Source organism: Fukomys damarensis, unplaced genomic scaffold (genome assembly GCF_012274545.1).
Source record: "Fukomys damarensis isolate Sample0158 unplaced genomic scaffold, DMR_v1.0_HiC HiC_scaffold_39, whole genome shotgun sequence".
Lineage (NCBI taxonomy): Eukaryota > Metazoa > Chordata > Mammalia > Rodentia > Bathyergidae > Fukomys > Fukomys damarensis.
The window spans coordinates 57,273,204-57,289,154 of NW_022900951.1; the positions used below are offsets into that span (position 1 = coordinate 57,273,204).

Here is a 15,951-nt window from a genome sequence, read left to right on the forward strand (position 1 = left end):
CTCTAATGCCCCATTCTAAGCTTGAGTCTGGACAAGAATAAAATTTGCTTAACACAGTCTATTATTCCCTTACCTGGCAGTGTTGTACTTCATCAGGCAGGACATGGATAACTGATTGGGGCCCACCTTTCACACCAAATAGGTCCAGTTCATCTAGTGCTTCCAGGGCTGCCTATGGGAAGAAATAGGAGAAAGGACACCTTCAATGTTAGAAAGCTATACAGCTCTGAGTTAAGGGACATATCTCACTTGCTTAGTATGCGCAAGACCCCGATTCAAAACTCAGTATTGCCAAAAAAGATATGTTTTTTTGTTGTACCCTAAGAACTTATTATTGCACATGATGTCACTTCTGAATATGTTAGACATAACAGAAAATACAGTACAATAACATTCTTTCTTTCCAGGGGCTTCTGAGTTTTTCTTTGCCACTCATATCATTTAAGAGAAAGTTTAGGTGGTGTCTGTAGCACTCAAGTCAAGTGGCACAATTTAAAAATGTGAACATGGCACATGAATTTATAGTAAATTGTTCTTTTGGCAGAGAACCTCCAAGTGTGATATCGGCACATAAGAAATACTAGAAGTTGTGTGGTTGTAAAGATAATGCTACAATCATTGGGTACTGCCACATAGATGACTGTCCAACTAGTTGTGAATATCCTAGAGTGATGTGATTTAAAAATAAACATGAACCAGCAAGGAAAGGAAGAATTTGCATGCTTTTAAAAAAATATACACTTTTATTGAGTATAGTCACCTTGCTGGGCAACAGATCTCAAAACTTACTTCTCCTATCTATCTGAATCTTTGTACTGCTTGATCAACAACTCCCCTCACATACTAGCATTTGATAACTATCATTCTGCTCTCTACTTCTGTGTTTGACTCTGTAAGATTCCTCATAAAAGTGAGATTGTTATTTTTAATAGAATTTATTAATTTCTTACTTTTCTAAATCATAAAACAAAACATAGTACCTATAGAGTATTTTGGAACCATAGTAAAGTATTAAGAGCAGGGGAAACCACCACTCTTAATACTTTGACATGTTTCTGTTTAGTTTTTTCCATGTATATTTGTATATAATTGAACCACATTTGGTATCTTACTTTTTACAATTACTAACACAGCGTGAGTGTTTTTCAGTATCATTGGAACAATTTTGTCATAACATCTCTCATATGGCTGTAATAAACTATATTTGGCCATTTATCTATTACTAAAAATTTAGGTTGTCTTTAATTTGGTTCTGTTGGAAACAGTACTTTGATGAACTTCTCTTGCTAAATTATAAATTCTTTGAGGTCAGAGTTTTGTATTTTTACCAATACCAATCACACAGCATGGCATACGGTAGGTTCATTGTCAACCTAACAAATTATTCTTTCCCATTTTGAGTTTTTTTGTAAACATTAGTTCTCTGAAGTAGAGTCATTGAGTCAAAGTGTATGAACATTTTTCAGACATAATGCTGAATTGCTTTTCATGTATATTATACCAATACAGCTATCACTAGAAGTACAGTATATGACCATACCTTCCTTAATGCAAACAAAATATTTAATTTTTGAAGGTTGGACATTACTTCAAGTATTTATTACTTATCTGTAGTTCCTCAACTATGAAGCAGACTTGACCTAGTCTTGGAAGTAGGAAACAGTTCTGGACTGGTTCTCTGAAGAAATGATACCTAAGTGAGATCTAAAGGATAAGCAGAAGTTGATGAGGCTAAAATACTCATTATTAAAAATGGGAAAACCAAGCAAATTTATAGCAGAGAAACCTAGCAGAAATCACCTCAATGAAGTGATCAAAGATAACATCATCAGTAAAGAGACATATTCACATCACACACTCCCTGATAACAGAGGGAGCACACAGCGTCACCTCTGCAGTGGTCTCGCCAAAAACACATAACTTGAGTCAAATCCTGAGAAAATTCACACAGAATCAATTGAGGGAAACTCTATAAAATAACTGGCCTGGGTCTGGAAAGTAAAAGGTGAAGGGAGGCTGACAGTATAGATCAGTAGATCACATGCTTAGCATGCATGAGGCCCTCGGTTTGATTCCCAGGGCCAAACCAAACAAACAAATTATGACCTGTGCTGTTCAAAAATGCTAAGGTCATGAAAGACAAGAAAAGTATTTTTGGTTCAGCGAGCCTAAGAGATATTATAACTAAATGTAACATGTTATCCTAGATTAGGTCCTGCATCACAGGAATTTTTATTTTTGCCAAAAAAAATGACATCATTGGGACAGTTAAAGAAATTTGAATGGGGTCAGCAAATTAGATAATAGTGAGGCAATTCACAATGCAGTATTTAGGAATAGTGGGACACTGAGTCTGTGATGTACTTCAAAGTAGCTCAGAAAATATGTGTGATCGTGTGTGTACATGTGTGTGAAACTAAATGTTAACAAGTGGAGAAGTTAGATAAAGGGTATATGGAATGTTTTATACCATTCTTGCAACTTTTCCCCATTCTGAAATGATTTAAAAATAAAAAAGTTTCAATGGCTGAAAACTTTTTAGGTCCAATATCCAAGAGTATCGATAATATCCAGAGTTACTAAAATTGGAGGAAAATGGCATACATAGTATATAATAGCACTTAGCTATCATATATGGTTGGAGGAAATGTAAAGTACTGGAAATATTTGGGGAGGGCAATTTTTAAATGTATATACCTTAGTGCAGTTGTTCCACTTTTGGAAATCTATCCTACAAAATTGTTTGTGCAAGTTATAGGATGTATGTGCAAAGATCCCCACTAAAACATTATATGGATCAGTAAAAGAATAGAGCAATTATTAAATATTATACAGCAACTGAAAAGAATGAACTAGATTTATCTGTATGAAATGACATGGAAGGACGTTTAGTTAGGTTATTTAGTGCCATGATTTCTTTTATTAGTACATGTTTGCACTTCAAAATGATTACATTTATTGTGGCAGGTTGGTACACATACATAACACATCTTAATTCTGTTTTTGTTCTCTTTCTCTACCATCGCTCCCTGCTCCCTCTAATTCTTGTTCCCCTTCACATTTACACAAACTCTATTTTCATGTTTTTACTGAATTATATCTTTTTAAAAATCCCTTTTCTCTTCCTTCTTCTTCCATGCCCTCCATCTCTTGTTCTGCTTCCCATTCGAAAAAAATCTACTTCCTATTAAATATCTTTTATTTTGCTCTTTATCTATATTTTGGGTTTCTCATATAAGAGAAATCATGTGTGTCCCATTTATTTCACCTAATATTATGGTTCTGAGATGCATCCATTCGCCTACAAATGCTTCAAGCATATCATTCTTTATGGCAGAGTAGTATTCCACTGTATATATAAATACCATGTTTTCTTTATCTATTCTTCAGTTGATGGGTACATAGGTTTTCCCCAAAAGTTAGCTATCATAAACTGTGTTGCTATAAATATGCGTATGCACGTATCACTGTAACATGATGTCTTTAACTCTTTGGGGAAGATAGCTAGAAGAGGATAAGCTGGGTCAAACGCAATTCTTAGTTTTAGTTTTTGGAGGAATCTCCAGACTGATCTTCATAGTAATTGTACTATTTCACATTCCCCCATCAATTTTCCTTTCTCCTGTAGCCTCTCCAGCATTTGTTATTATTTTATTTCTTGATGATTACCAATCTTTTTGGAGTAAGATGATATCTTAGTGCTGTTTTAATTTGAATTTCTCTAAAGGCCAGTGATGTTGAACATTGTTAAGTCAAAAGCAACCAGGTGCTACAGAAGTACATATAATAGGATCTAATTTAACAACAACACTTTGGTGATTTAAAAATGCATTAAAAAGAAAAAGTTTACCCAAGGGATAAATATGTTATAGGTACAAAGTTCCATATTCATTTATTAAACTGCATTAATTATACAATTCAAATTTTTTATTATCTCATTTTTGTTTTACCTTACTGTCAACCTGACAATGTTTTTTGTTTAATTATTCCTTTATAATTGCCTGTTTTGCCTTGTATTTCTAACATTATTTTGTTCTGTAACTGAAACTGTATTCCAAATTGGACTTTCTAAATACAAGTGTGTCTTTTAAAAGACTATCACAAGCTGTTATGGTGCATGCCTGTAATCTCAGAACTCGGGAGGCTGAGGCAGGAGGACTGCTGAATTTAAAGCCAGCTGAGGCTACATAGTGAGTTTAAGGCCAGTCTGAACTGCATAGCGAGACTTTGTCTCAAAAAATAAAAAACAAATAAACAAAGTCTCTTTGTCCCTTTACTTCACATAATACTTTTTGCTTTGAATTCAACTTCACTGGACATTCACATACATAGTATACTCTTTTTTGTTTGTCAGACTTTACCTATGGTATCCTTCTGGTTTTAGTTTTTCTGTATCATTTTGTTATATGGGCAATATACATTGGATTTTCTTTTTAAAAATCAATCTGTCTTTGTCTTTTAGCAAAAAGATTAAATTATGCATATTTATCATAACAGATATGTTTCATCTTCTTCCTGCTCTCACTTTATGTGTTTTGCTGTTTCCAGAGAAGGGCCAAGCAGAAAGGTGATGGTGATGATGATGATGAGGATGAGGATGATGATGATGATGAGGATGATAATTTTGGGGACAGAGGAGAGCAAAGGGGATGGAGGACTGAGTGATGGTTCCTTGATATCAAGCTTTGCCAATAGCTCTAGGGAAGCCAAAAGAATTTTCTTTTGTTTTTGCAATGGTAGAGATAATGAGAAAGGAAACTTACCTTTGCCATTCCAACTGAACTGGCATTCAACTCTGATATTCCTTGGTTTGTCTTGTCTCCACGTTCCCATATCCCGAAGTCCTGGCATAAAATAACCAATATAGGATTAGCAAGTCATAACTACTAAATACTCACTAGATGCACAAACCTTGAATAAAAAACACTAATATTACCTAATTTGCCAAAGCTGTGTATGCACACAATGTGTATTAAGGTGTAGTCAATGAATTGGCAGCCCCTGCAGTTACTTTTCCGATAGCTTTAATTTCTATCATGGTCTCCAAGAAGTTTGAAGACTCCTCAAGATTTAGCTAGGAGGGCTGAGAACTAAAACTCACTTCATCTGGAGATATGGTTCTCAAAATTTGCACCGCAGTAGATACCCAGGGGATCTAAGAAATGGAAACTAAACAGCAGCCCTGTATTTTAACTTTCATTCTATTTTTATTCTCTATTGGCACTGGCAGTATATTATGCACTAACCTCTGCATTTTACATATCGTCTTCTTTAATTCTCACATTTTACAGATAATGAAACTGAAGTATAAACAGAGGTTAAATGACACAGACAAGGTCATATAGCTAATAAAGTGACAGAATCAGGATTAGAGTCCAAGAAACTACACTCCAAAAGCCTACTCTTAGCCACATCTCTATACAGTCCCTCTATAATATACAGATAGTATTTAAAAATTACCTTCAAAACCTTTTTAACTAGAAATGAATTCAGATTTACAGAGAAGTTGCAAACAATAACACAGTGAGTTCCCATATACCTTTCACTCAGCTTTCTCAAATGTTAGCATTTGACATAGCCATAGTACAATTGTCACAGCTAAGAAATTAATAGCAGTAAAATACTACCAACTATAGACTTTATTTAGATTTCACTAGTTTTTCACCAATAGGTCTTTTATATTCCAGGATTCACATCACATTTATTAGGTCTCCTAAGTCTCTTCCAATAAATAGATGGTTCTTCATGTCTTGTTTTTCATGAACTTGACATTTTTTGAATAGTAGTGATTATGTAAATTGTAGATTTCCCTTAATTTGAGTTTACTTTAAACTCATGATGAGACTGAAGCTATACATTTTGGGTAAGAATCCATATTGTAGAAATCATGCTGCGTACTTTTCAGAGCATCATTTTGGGGCATATAAGATGTTATCTTATTACTGATGATGTTAACTTTCTTCTAGCACTTTGTTAAGGCACTGTCTGGTATATTTCTCTATTCTACAGTTACTATTTTTCCATTTGCAATTAATAAATATCTCTAGAAATGGACTTTAAGACTATGAAAATATTTTATTTTTCTTCATACACCTACTAATTCAGCATCCACTGGTGGATCTTGCCTGCAGCAATTATAGTGGCATTTAATTAGTGATTTTCTAGTTTCTTCATTACTTGTGTAATCATTATTTGCAATTCTTCTCTGAGGAAGAGCTGTTCCTTTACTCTCATTTAATTATTCAGTCATTTATATTGGTATGAGCTTTGGATATTTAGGTTTTCCCTTGGCATATAATAAAATACCATCACTGTTTTCTGCCCAATTTCTTAATTTTTCAGCTTTTGGTTATTGGATGCAGTTGGCTCCTGTGCCTTTTAAATTTACTTAAGAATTTTTAACATGCCCTATTCTTTTTTGCACACTTCTTCACTCTCTGGCATTCCAAGATGCTTCAATCTCATATATTTCTTGCCCTAGCCCTAAAATCAATCACTTCTAAAGAAACCCTGGTTTATTTTATTAGAAAATTATAGAATCCCTGACCTGGGCATGGGAGATGTTTGTTGTTACTGGGGTGTCTTTGCTCCTAAGGATTCATTCAACAGAATGTGGAAAGAGATACATGAACACGTGTATGTATATGCACACACAAACTCTCCCCCACATCTATATTTATTTATGCATCTACCTTTAATTCTTTTCATGTAAAATCTCCAAGTTAAAGTGACGTTTCAAGAAGGTAAGCCCTATTTAACACATGGCTAGGCTCATCTGCCCCCAAACTCAGACCCATCTGTTTGTGCAGCAAGGATTAGAGTATAAGAAGGAATCAATATAATCAATTTTACCACTGCAACTCCTTGGTGCAGCAGAGAGGCCAAAAAACCCTGATCTCTACCCTGGACCACAGCAGGTCTGTGTATCAGGAGGTCAACTAATCTGTTAGCAAATCAAAAATATCTATGTTGACTTGTACTTCTGAAAAATATGGAGTAATAGCCTCTAGATTTACCCTCCCACCGGAAACAAGTAAAATATACTAGACTATTTATGACACAGTAGTTTCTAATGCAAAGAACATATAATAAAAGAGGGATGTGTGAAAGAAATAACACATGAGATGAGTCCTAGATTTCCCCAGATTGCTGTTTGTAGGATTCCAGGACACAGTACAAGGAGAAGAAACCCAAGCAAAGGTTAGAAGACTTTTTAATTTGAAGAAATGAAGCTAAGTGTATAGCGATACACCAAGGTATCTATAATTTTCAGGACATATTAATGGAGAAGAGAGAGTTACACATACAGATAAACCCAGAAATCTGAAGAGAGTCACTCTCAAATATTATGCAGCATAATGACCAGTGCAACTACTTGAGACTAGGAAAAGTATCAGCCAAAAGAATTAGAGAGAAAAATAGCTGACGTTCATATGGGAGAAATGGTGCCTTTTCCAACTAACTGGATTATAATGTACAGGGGTACTGGGTAGAGTACTCATAAAGGTTTTGCCTAAGTAGTGGGGAATAATTTGCCTTAAACTAAACATGATCCTTGACCTGTATAACACATGTTAAAAGCAATAAAAGATCAGTCTCAGAGCAAAATTTCAGAATATTTGTAAGAATACAAAAACATTCATAATGCAACAAGATTCTGATATCTAGCATACAATGAAAAAAATTAGGCATGCAAAGAAGCAGGAAGCTACAGCCTCAAAATGAAAAATCAATAACTGAAACCAACCCAGAACTGACACAGATAATAGAATACTCAGACAAGGATATTAAAATTTTTGTAAATGTTTTGTAAACATTTAAAGAGTTTAGTAGACACTTGGAAGGTATAAAAAGGATGCAAATTGAACTTATAGAGATTAAACTGTTTGAGATAAAAAGTATACTGGTTGGGATGAATGACAAGTTAGGCACTGTAAATGAAAAGATTGGAGAAGTTGAAGGTATAGCAATGGAAACTATCCAAAATGAAAAAGAGAGAAAAAGGAATTTTAAAATTAAGCAATACATCCAGGAGCTGTGCAACAGCATCGTGCATGTGTATTTGGATTCCTTGAAGGAAGGAGGCAACATAAAAATATATGAAGAAATAGTTGATGAAAACCTTTGATGAACACAATATATTCATGGATCCGTGGATCAATGACCCCTAAGTGCGCGCACGCAGGCACGCACGCACGCTCGCGCACGCACGCGCGCGCGCACACACACACACACACACACACACACACACACACAGCAAAACAAGAAAACTTGAAGTAAACCGAAGAACAAAATAACATAAATTCTTAACATGAATAGAGGAAACTCTTAAAAGCAGCCCAGGGAAACGGTACATTATGTAAAGAGAAATGAAGGCAAACATAACAAAACATTTCTTGTCAAAAACAATGCAAGTTGAGCTAGGAATGGTGGTACATCCTGTAATCCCAACAGCTGGAAGGCTGACACAGGAGGACTGCAGATTGTTCGAGACAGACTGGGCTACACAGTGAGTTTGAGGCCAGGTGAACTATAGATCACTGAGATCCTTGTCAAAACAAACGAACAAAAACAATAATGCAAGCAAAAAGACAAGAGTAATGTTTTTAAAAATGCTAAAAGTCAAAAACAGCTGCTAGCAAAAATTCTATGCCTAAGTAAATATCATTCAAAAATGAAGGTAAAATAAAGGCATATAAAAGTTGAAATACTTTATCACCACCAGATTCAAGAAATAGTAAAGGAGATTCTTCAGGCAGAAGGAAATGATTGATAGAAGTTTGAAATAGGAATCTATATATAGAAAAGATAATCCCTAGAAATGGTAAATACATTCATTTTAATTAAATATTCTGAAAGATAATTGACTAACAAAAATTAAAAGTATATTGGCTGGAGGTATAGCTCAGTGACTGAGTGTCTGCCCAGAATGTTTGAGGCCTTAGTTCCATCCTCAGCACTGGAAAAATATTTGTTGGTCACAAGGGAGAAGGGTGGGTAGTAAGAAATGGGAACACAACAAAGAGGCAGTTTGAGAAAATGACTCTGGCAGTGTCTCCTGCACTGTCTTCGAATGATTTGCATTTATGAATTCCACAAATAATCAATTTTATATATTATTGAAATATAACTGGTCTACAAAACAGTACACACATTAAATAGTACAATTTGATCAATATTGAACTATGTTTACATCTGTGAAATTATCATCACAGTAAAGCATATTTTCAAAATTGTCAGAAGTCCTAATGATATAATTGACAATGTGAAATAGGAAGAAAAGGGCTAAAGGTGTAGGGGAAGTAGGAAGGGTAGGGGAAAGGAAATAAGGGAAAAGAAAAAATATGAGAAAATGAAAAAATGGAAATGAAGTATTTGTAAATAGGGAAGGTAGGAGGGGGTGAAGGGAGGGCAGGGACGAGGGTAAAAAATGAGAACCAAGACTTGTCATGTAAAGGTACAAGATCCCAATGATGAATGTAACTGTACTGTACACATAAAATGTACCAATAAACTCAATGAGAGAGAGAGAGAGAGAGAGAGAGAGAGAGAAAAGAAATCAACCAATATCAAATGCTGGTGGGGCTGCTGTGGGGAGAAAGGAACCCTTCTCCACTGTTGGAGGGAGTGCAGACTGGTGCAACCACTGTGGAAATCAATGTGGAGATACCTCAAAAAACTAGGATTAAAGGTCCCATATGACCCAGCTATTGCCATGATGGGTATTTTCCCAGAAGATTTAAAAGAATTGCATCACAGCAATATATGTGCATGCATGTTTATAGTGGCACAGTTTGTAATAGCTAAAGCTGGGAAATAGCTCAATTACCCGTGAACTGCAGACTGGATAACGAAGATTTTTTTTTTATGAAATGAAATACTACTCAGCAATAAAGAATGAGAAACTAGAGACATTTATAGCTAAATGGATACACATTGAGGCCATACTCTTACCTGAAATAATTAGGACATGTGTAAATACCGAATAGTTTCTTTGGTGTGAGAAACTGAAAGTGTAAATAAGGTTCAAAATGTATAATAGATAATGTGAAATAGGAAGAAAAGGTCTAAAGGGGGAAGGGAAGTGTGAGGAGTAGGGGAAATGAATAAATAATAAATACCGAAGTTTCTTTGGTGTGAGAAACTGAAAGTGTAAATAAGGTTCAAAATGTATAATAGATAATGTGAAATAGGAAGAAAAGGTCTAAAGGGGGAAGGGAAGTGTGAGGAGTAGGGGAAATGAATAAATATGAGAAAATGAAAAAATGGAAACAAAGTCTTTTTTAATAGGCAGGGTGAAGGGGTTGAAGGGAGGACAGGGGAGTGGGGATAAACAGGAAAAAAATAGAGAATGATCTTAGTAAAGAAAATAGACTGGGTGGAAGGTGTAGCTTAATTGTAAAGTTCTTGCCTAGCCCTGGGCTCAATTGGGACAGAGAGAGGGAGGGAGGGGGGAGAGAGAGAGAGAGAGAGAGAGAGAGAGAGAGACCCACTCCAAAATGAGTACTTACAGCAGTTTTATATGCAGCTTCAATGTAAAATACAAGGTTCTGTATGAAATTGACCTCATCTAGGCTGTGGATGATGTGGAGTCCTGAAGAAAAAGTGAAAAATAACTGGTCAATTACAAGCTTAATAGGCAGGCATAGTAAAGACGTGCTCACTACACCCCCAAAATTTTACTCCTGCTTAGTAACAATGGAAGGTGCTTTGATTTCTAACCATAAAAACAACACCACAAATCTCCAGCTGAGATGAGCATATTTTAACATGAAAGGATTTAAATTGTAGATTTCATAGCAAGTCAAGGATTCCTGGTATTATGTATAACAAATTAATAATGTGCTTAATATATAACCTGGGAAACTGAAAAGAGATAAAAGAATATTTCAAAAAAAGAAGCAGAATGTAGGAATGTACACCTGTAATCATGGCTCTTGGAGGCTGAGGCAGAAGGATCACTGTTTGAGGCTACTCTGGGCTACATGGTGAGTTCAAGGTCAACTTGTACTACATGCAAAATCTTATCTCAAAACAAAACAAGCAAGCAAACAAAAATATTTCAAAAAACAACCAGAAAGCTTCTAAATACTAAGGAAAAAATAAAGTAGATAAAATTTGGTTTCAAGAACTTACAGCCATATTTTAAGTAAAAACGGAGTTATTTCAATGTGGGCTATACAAAGACAACTATAGCTTACATATAGAATGTTTTGTATGAATTATTGATTTAATTTTTACAACAACCCTAAGAGGTGGGTACTTCTATTTTTTGCATGAGGCTTAGAGAGGTTAAATATTTGCCTAAGGTCATGTAATTATAAATAGTGGAATCAGAACTTAACTGACTATAGCCTTCTGTTTCACTTCAGAGACTGATTTCTTAACCATGATGCTTCTGAACATGTATGATATGATCCATTTTTGTTTAATGTCCCCAATCTTTCTCTCCTATCTACCACTGAACTAGAATAATATATACCAGAAAGACGCTAATATATACTAGAAAGATGTTATCTTTGCTGGTGAGATTTAAAGTAACTTTATTTTCTTCTTTGGACATCTTTGTAATTTTACTGTATTCTACAATAGGCTCTATTTTGTAATTTTAAAAGTTACATTAAAATATTAAATCATACTAAATAAGGCAACAAACTGCCAGATGTAGTTCATAAAATTTTATATAAAACTATTAACTCCTGAGCATTTTTCTATGTGTAAAGTTTACTGAGCAATTAACTTTTAAAATACTTTTAAAAAAGAGGGCCAGGGTTGTAGCTCAGCAGTGCAGTGCCTGCCTGGCAAGCACGAGGCCCTGAGTTCAATTTCCAATACCAAAAAAAGAAAAAAAAGGGGGGAAAAAGGCCAAAAGCACAAAAACAAAAACAAAACCACTTGTTTTGTTTTTTTTTTGTTACAAAAATTCCTATGCACATGTATCCAAAGCCTTCATTTAGACCAGTTGATCTTAAACTAAGAAATCATTTCAGAACTAAAAAATTAGGAAGTTTATTTTTCCTTTCTATTCTACAAATAAGAAGTGAAGAACAGCTTAGCTATAAAGACTTAACTTTTAAGCTTCTCATATTTTTCCAGTGAAAGCTATTCTATCTAAACGAAAATTTTATGTCCACATTTTTAACAAAAATGGATTTGCTTCAGTGAAAATGATTACATGTGCCAACTATGCTGTTGTGTGATAGCCAGAAAAAGTCCAGAATTTCCAGTTTGTTGACAGTGGGCATATATATAGTAAGTAGATCTGGGGATAAACACTTTTTTAAATGGCTTGGGTTTAAGATATGTTAAATACATGTACCAACTTCCCAACATAAACTTTATCATCATGCAATGTTAGCATGCGCTAATAAAAATTTTAAAATAAATAAATGGCTTGGGAATGGAAAAAGTTCTCTGACATTCTTAGAAGCACGTTGTAAAGTGATTCTTAAATATTTCTTAATGTTAGCTTTTTATTGAACTCCAGGAAAATGTCCAGGATAATCACTAATTCCTGTTCAGACACGATTCTTAGAATAAACCAACTACAGTTTGAAATATAACAGTTCATTTTCAGATTAAAAGGATGGTCCATTTTATAGGAGAAAGGCAGTGCCCAGTCTGTGTTGTTGTTTTTTTTTTTCGGTTAGATGGGTGATCTAAGATGCTTTGCTTAAAATCATTCTTTGAAACATTTGAATCTGTTTATCTTAAGGTCAGGTTTCTGCCCCTTATCAACTAAGCTAATTTATGGGCTAATGGTATCTCTTTTTAAAAAAGAAATCTTTAATTTTTATTTTTTACATAATACATCTCAGTTCTCTTATTTTGCTTCCCCTCCACATCCACTTCCCTCTAGATCTCCTTTCTCCATTTTCATTATTATTATTACTATTTTTGTTCATGTTTATAACATATAATGTTTACATTAATTATGATACATGTTTATGATACATCTTAAATCTTAAACTTTTTCCCCACCTCCCCTAGCCCTTGGTCTCCTTCCAGTTTGTAAAATATCCATCTTCCTGTTTTCCCCTATCAATATTTTATTTTGGTCTTTATTGATACTTTGCCTTACTCAAATGAGAGATATTTTATGGTGTTTATGCTTGTGGGCGTGATTTCACTTAACATTATACTTTCCAAGTGTATCTATTTTCCTATAAATGTCTTAAATTTATTCTGAAATGCAAATTAAAGCAACACTAAAATTTCATCTTATTCCAGAAAGAATGCAGTCATCAAGAAATAAAAAATGCTGGCATAGCTGTGGTGAAAAGGAACACTTCTACATTGTTGGTGGGAGTATAAACTAGTACAACCATTATGGAAATCAGCATGGAGATTTCTCAAAGAACAGCACATAGAAATTGCATTTGACTCAGCTATTCCCCTTCTAGATATCTTTCCAAAAGAGCTAAAGACATCATTACAGCGATGCACATATGCCAGTGTTTATAGCAGCACAATTCACAGTAGCTAAATCCTGGAAGCAGCTTCTATACCCACCAACAGACAAATGGATAAAGAAAATATGGTATCGATACATAATGGGTTACTACTTGGCTATAAAGATGGGCTAATAGTATCTTTAAAGGATTTTGGGTGTGATGGGCCTTGATGAAAAGCATAAACAAACAGGCCTAGGGAGTACAGATATGGATAACCTTCAGTGATTATGATTGTGACATAAAGTTGCAGTCTTCCTAAAAGTACAAATTTAAATTATGATTTATCTTTTCTCTCTTTATTTCTTGTATTCAACCTCACATCCTTAAGAATACTTTCAAGCAGAAATAAATGAAAGGATTTTATAGGGGACACTTATATACCTATCACCTGGACTCTGCTATTAACATTTAACTATGCTTTGTTCATTACAGACATAGCTCACCATTTTATTTCTTGATACATTTCAGGGTAAGCTGAATATATTAGCACACTTCCCTCTAAGTGCTCCACTATACATATTAAAGTTTGATAGTTACTTTCAAGGTATTCTGCAAATAATTTCTTAGCTTATATACCAACCAACACTGACTGCTTGTTTCCCTGTACTCTTGCCTACACAGGCTTTAATATAAGTTCTTTTTCTTTGCCCTATTCTAATAGATACAAAGAATTTCCCTTTTGATTTGCTGTTATTTTATGAGTGAAGCCATTGGTACATTCATAAATTTATAAACTATCTGTATTTCTTTTCCTATAAACTGATAGTGTCATTCATGAATTTCATATATTTATTTTTTTGCCCAGCACAGCATTAAACTTTTTTCTCTTTGTTTTTTATTGATATTTTAATGACTATTAAAGGAATTAAATCTTTATCCCATCCTATGTTGCAAGTTTTTTTCCTGGTTTGCTTGAATTTTGACTTTGTTTATAGGTTGAGAATCCCTTATCTGAAACACTTGAGACCAGAAGTGTTTCAGATTATGTATTTGGGGATATTTGGATATACATAATGAGATACTTTGGAGATTGGATCCAAATATAAACACATTAAAGAAATTTTTAATTTTAAAGTTTAATTTTTAAAGTTTCATGTTTACCTTCATATAAACACAAAGTTTCATAAACACATGTTTCGCATATACCTTATACACATAGCTAATAGTATTTAATATCTTTAGTGCATCAATGTTTTGTTTTCAGCCCTTCACATGAGGTCAGGTGTGGAATTTCCCACTTGTTGAGTCACACTGGCACTCAAAAAGTTTCAGATTTTGGAGAATAAAATAATAAAATAAGATTTTAGGATTTTTCAAATTGAAAATACTCACCGTATACTATATTTTTCTTCTCAGAAACTTATAATTTTATCCTATGATGCTCCTAGTACTTTCATGCTTTCAAATTATTTGTTTCTAGATATTTGATCTAATGACAGATATTTTAAAACATTGAACTATATAATTTTAGAAATAGAAAACTATACAGCTAGTATCATCAGACTAAAATTCCTCTTGATTCATGGCTCTGCCAAGACAATAAGTGCAGCACAAGGTAGCCGCAGCAGCAAATGTCTTTCTTATAGCAACAACCACCTTAACTTATTGGATAGATGGGAAAGAAGAAAAGGAGGGATAGTGGCTTTGGGTATCATCTTTATGGCCTGATTTTTATCGTTTTTCTATGCCAATATGATTGAGCAGAGACCCAGCAGAGGATGTGAGACTGGACTTATCCATCTCTTAGACTTGTATCACAGTTAAGTAATCACTATACCACATAAATGTTACATTTTTCTACCATATGTCCCTTTGCTCATGATATTCTCTGTTCAAATGGCCTTCTCTCCTCCTCTCCACATCTTGAAATGCTATTATACTTTCAAGGCTGAGTTCAAATGTTGTCTCTTCTGTGATATCAGCAATGATTTCCCTATTCTGTGCTTTAGAGAGTGTTATTTTTCTCTATCTTTTTACTGTTTATTGTTTTTAATTATGCACATAATGATTACAAGAATGAGTTGGTAATATGGATATAAGACATGTTTTTTACTTTGTATTATTATAAATATATATCTAAATTTTAAGGTAAGAATCATACCTTATTTGCATGTCCTAAATGTATCTCACACTATTGCTATTTAATAACAGCAGATGCTCAAAATTTACTAAATTATTTTAAAAATTTCTGTTAACCAAGAGAAAAGACCATTCTCTTGGAGCAAGAATGTAAGTACAGGACCTCTAGATCCTGTCCCTCCTAGAGAGACAAGGCACTGCTTGTTGGTGAGAGAGTGCAGAGAGATGAGTACACAGGAGCTGAGGTAAGGTTGGGCTAGGTCAAAGGTGACAGTGCTACACAAAGCATTCACAAGCATCCAGTTCCTCAGCAAATGAGCTGATTCAGTGGACTAAAAATTAAACCTGATTGACTTGCACTCACCTATCTAATATCAAGCTTCTGTCCCTCATTTTTTTTTTTTTTTTGGTACCGGGG

The 15,951-nt window shown here is 34.3% G+C and overlaps 1 protein-coding gene across 5 annotated transcripts in view; it reads right to left on the reverse strand.

Annotated features, from left to right (window-relative positions):
* Phka1 (phosphorylase kinase regulatory subunit alpha 1) overlaps positions 1–15,951 on the reverse strand; it is a 144,285-nt gene that overhangs the window by 108,554 nt on the left and 19,780 nt on the right. For all 5 annotated transcript variants that reach the window (XM_010607968.3, XM_010607967.3, XM_010607966.3 and 2 more), the window contains exons 5-7: positions 10,512–10,594; positions 4,764–4,844; positions 74–172 (exon numbers count right to left, since the gene is read on the reverse strand). In XM_010607968.3, the coding sequence (XP_010606270.1) occupies positions 74–172; positions 4,764–4,844; positions 10,512–10,594 (263 nt within the window). The remainder of the gene's footprint in view (positions 1–73; positions 173–4,763; positions 4,845–10,511; positions 10,595–15,951) is intronic.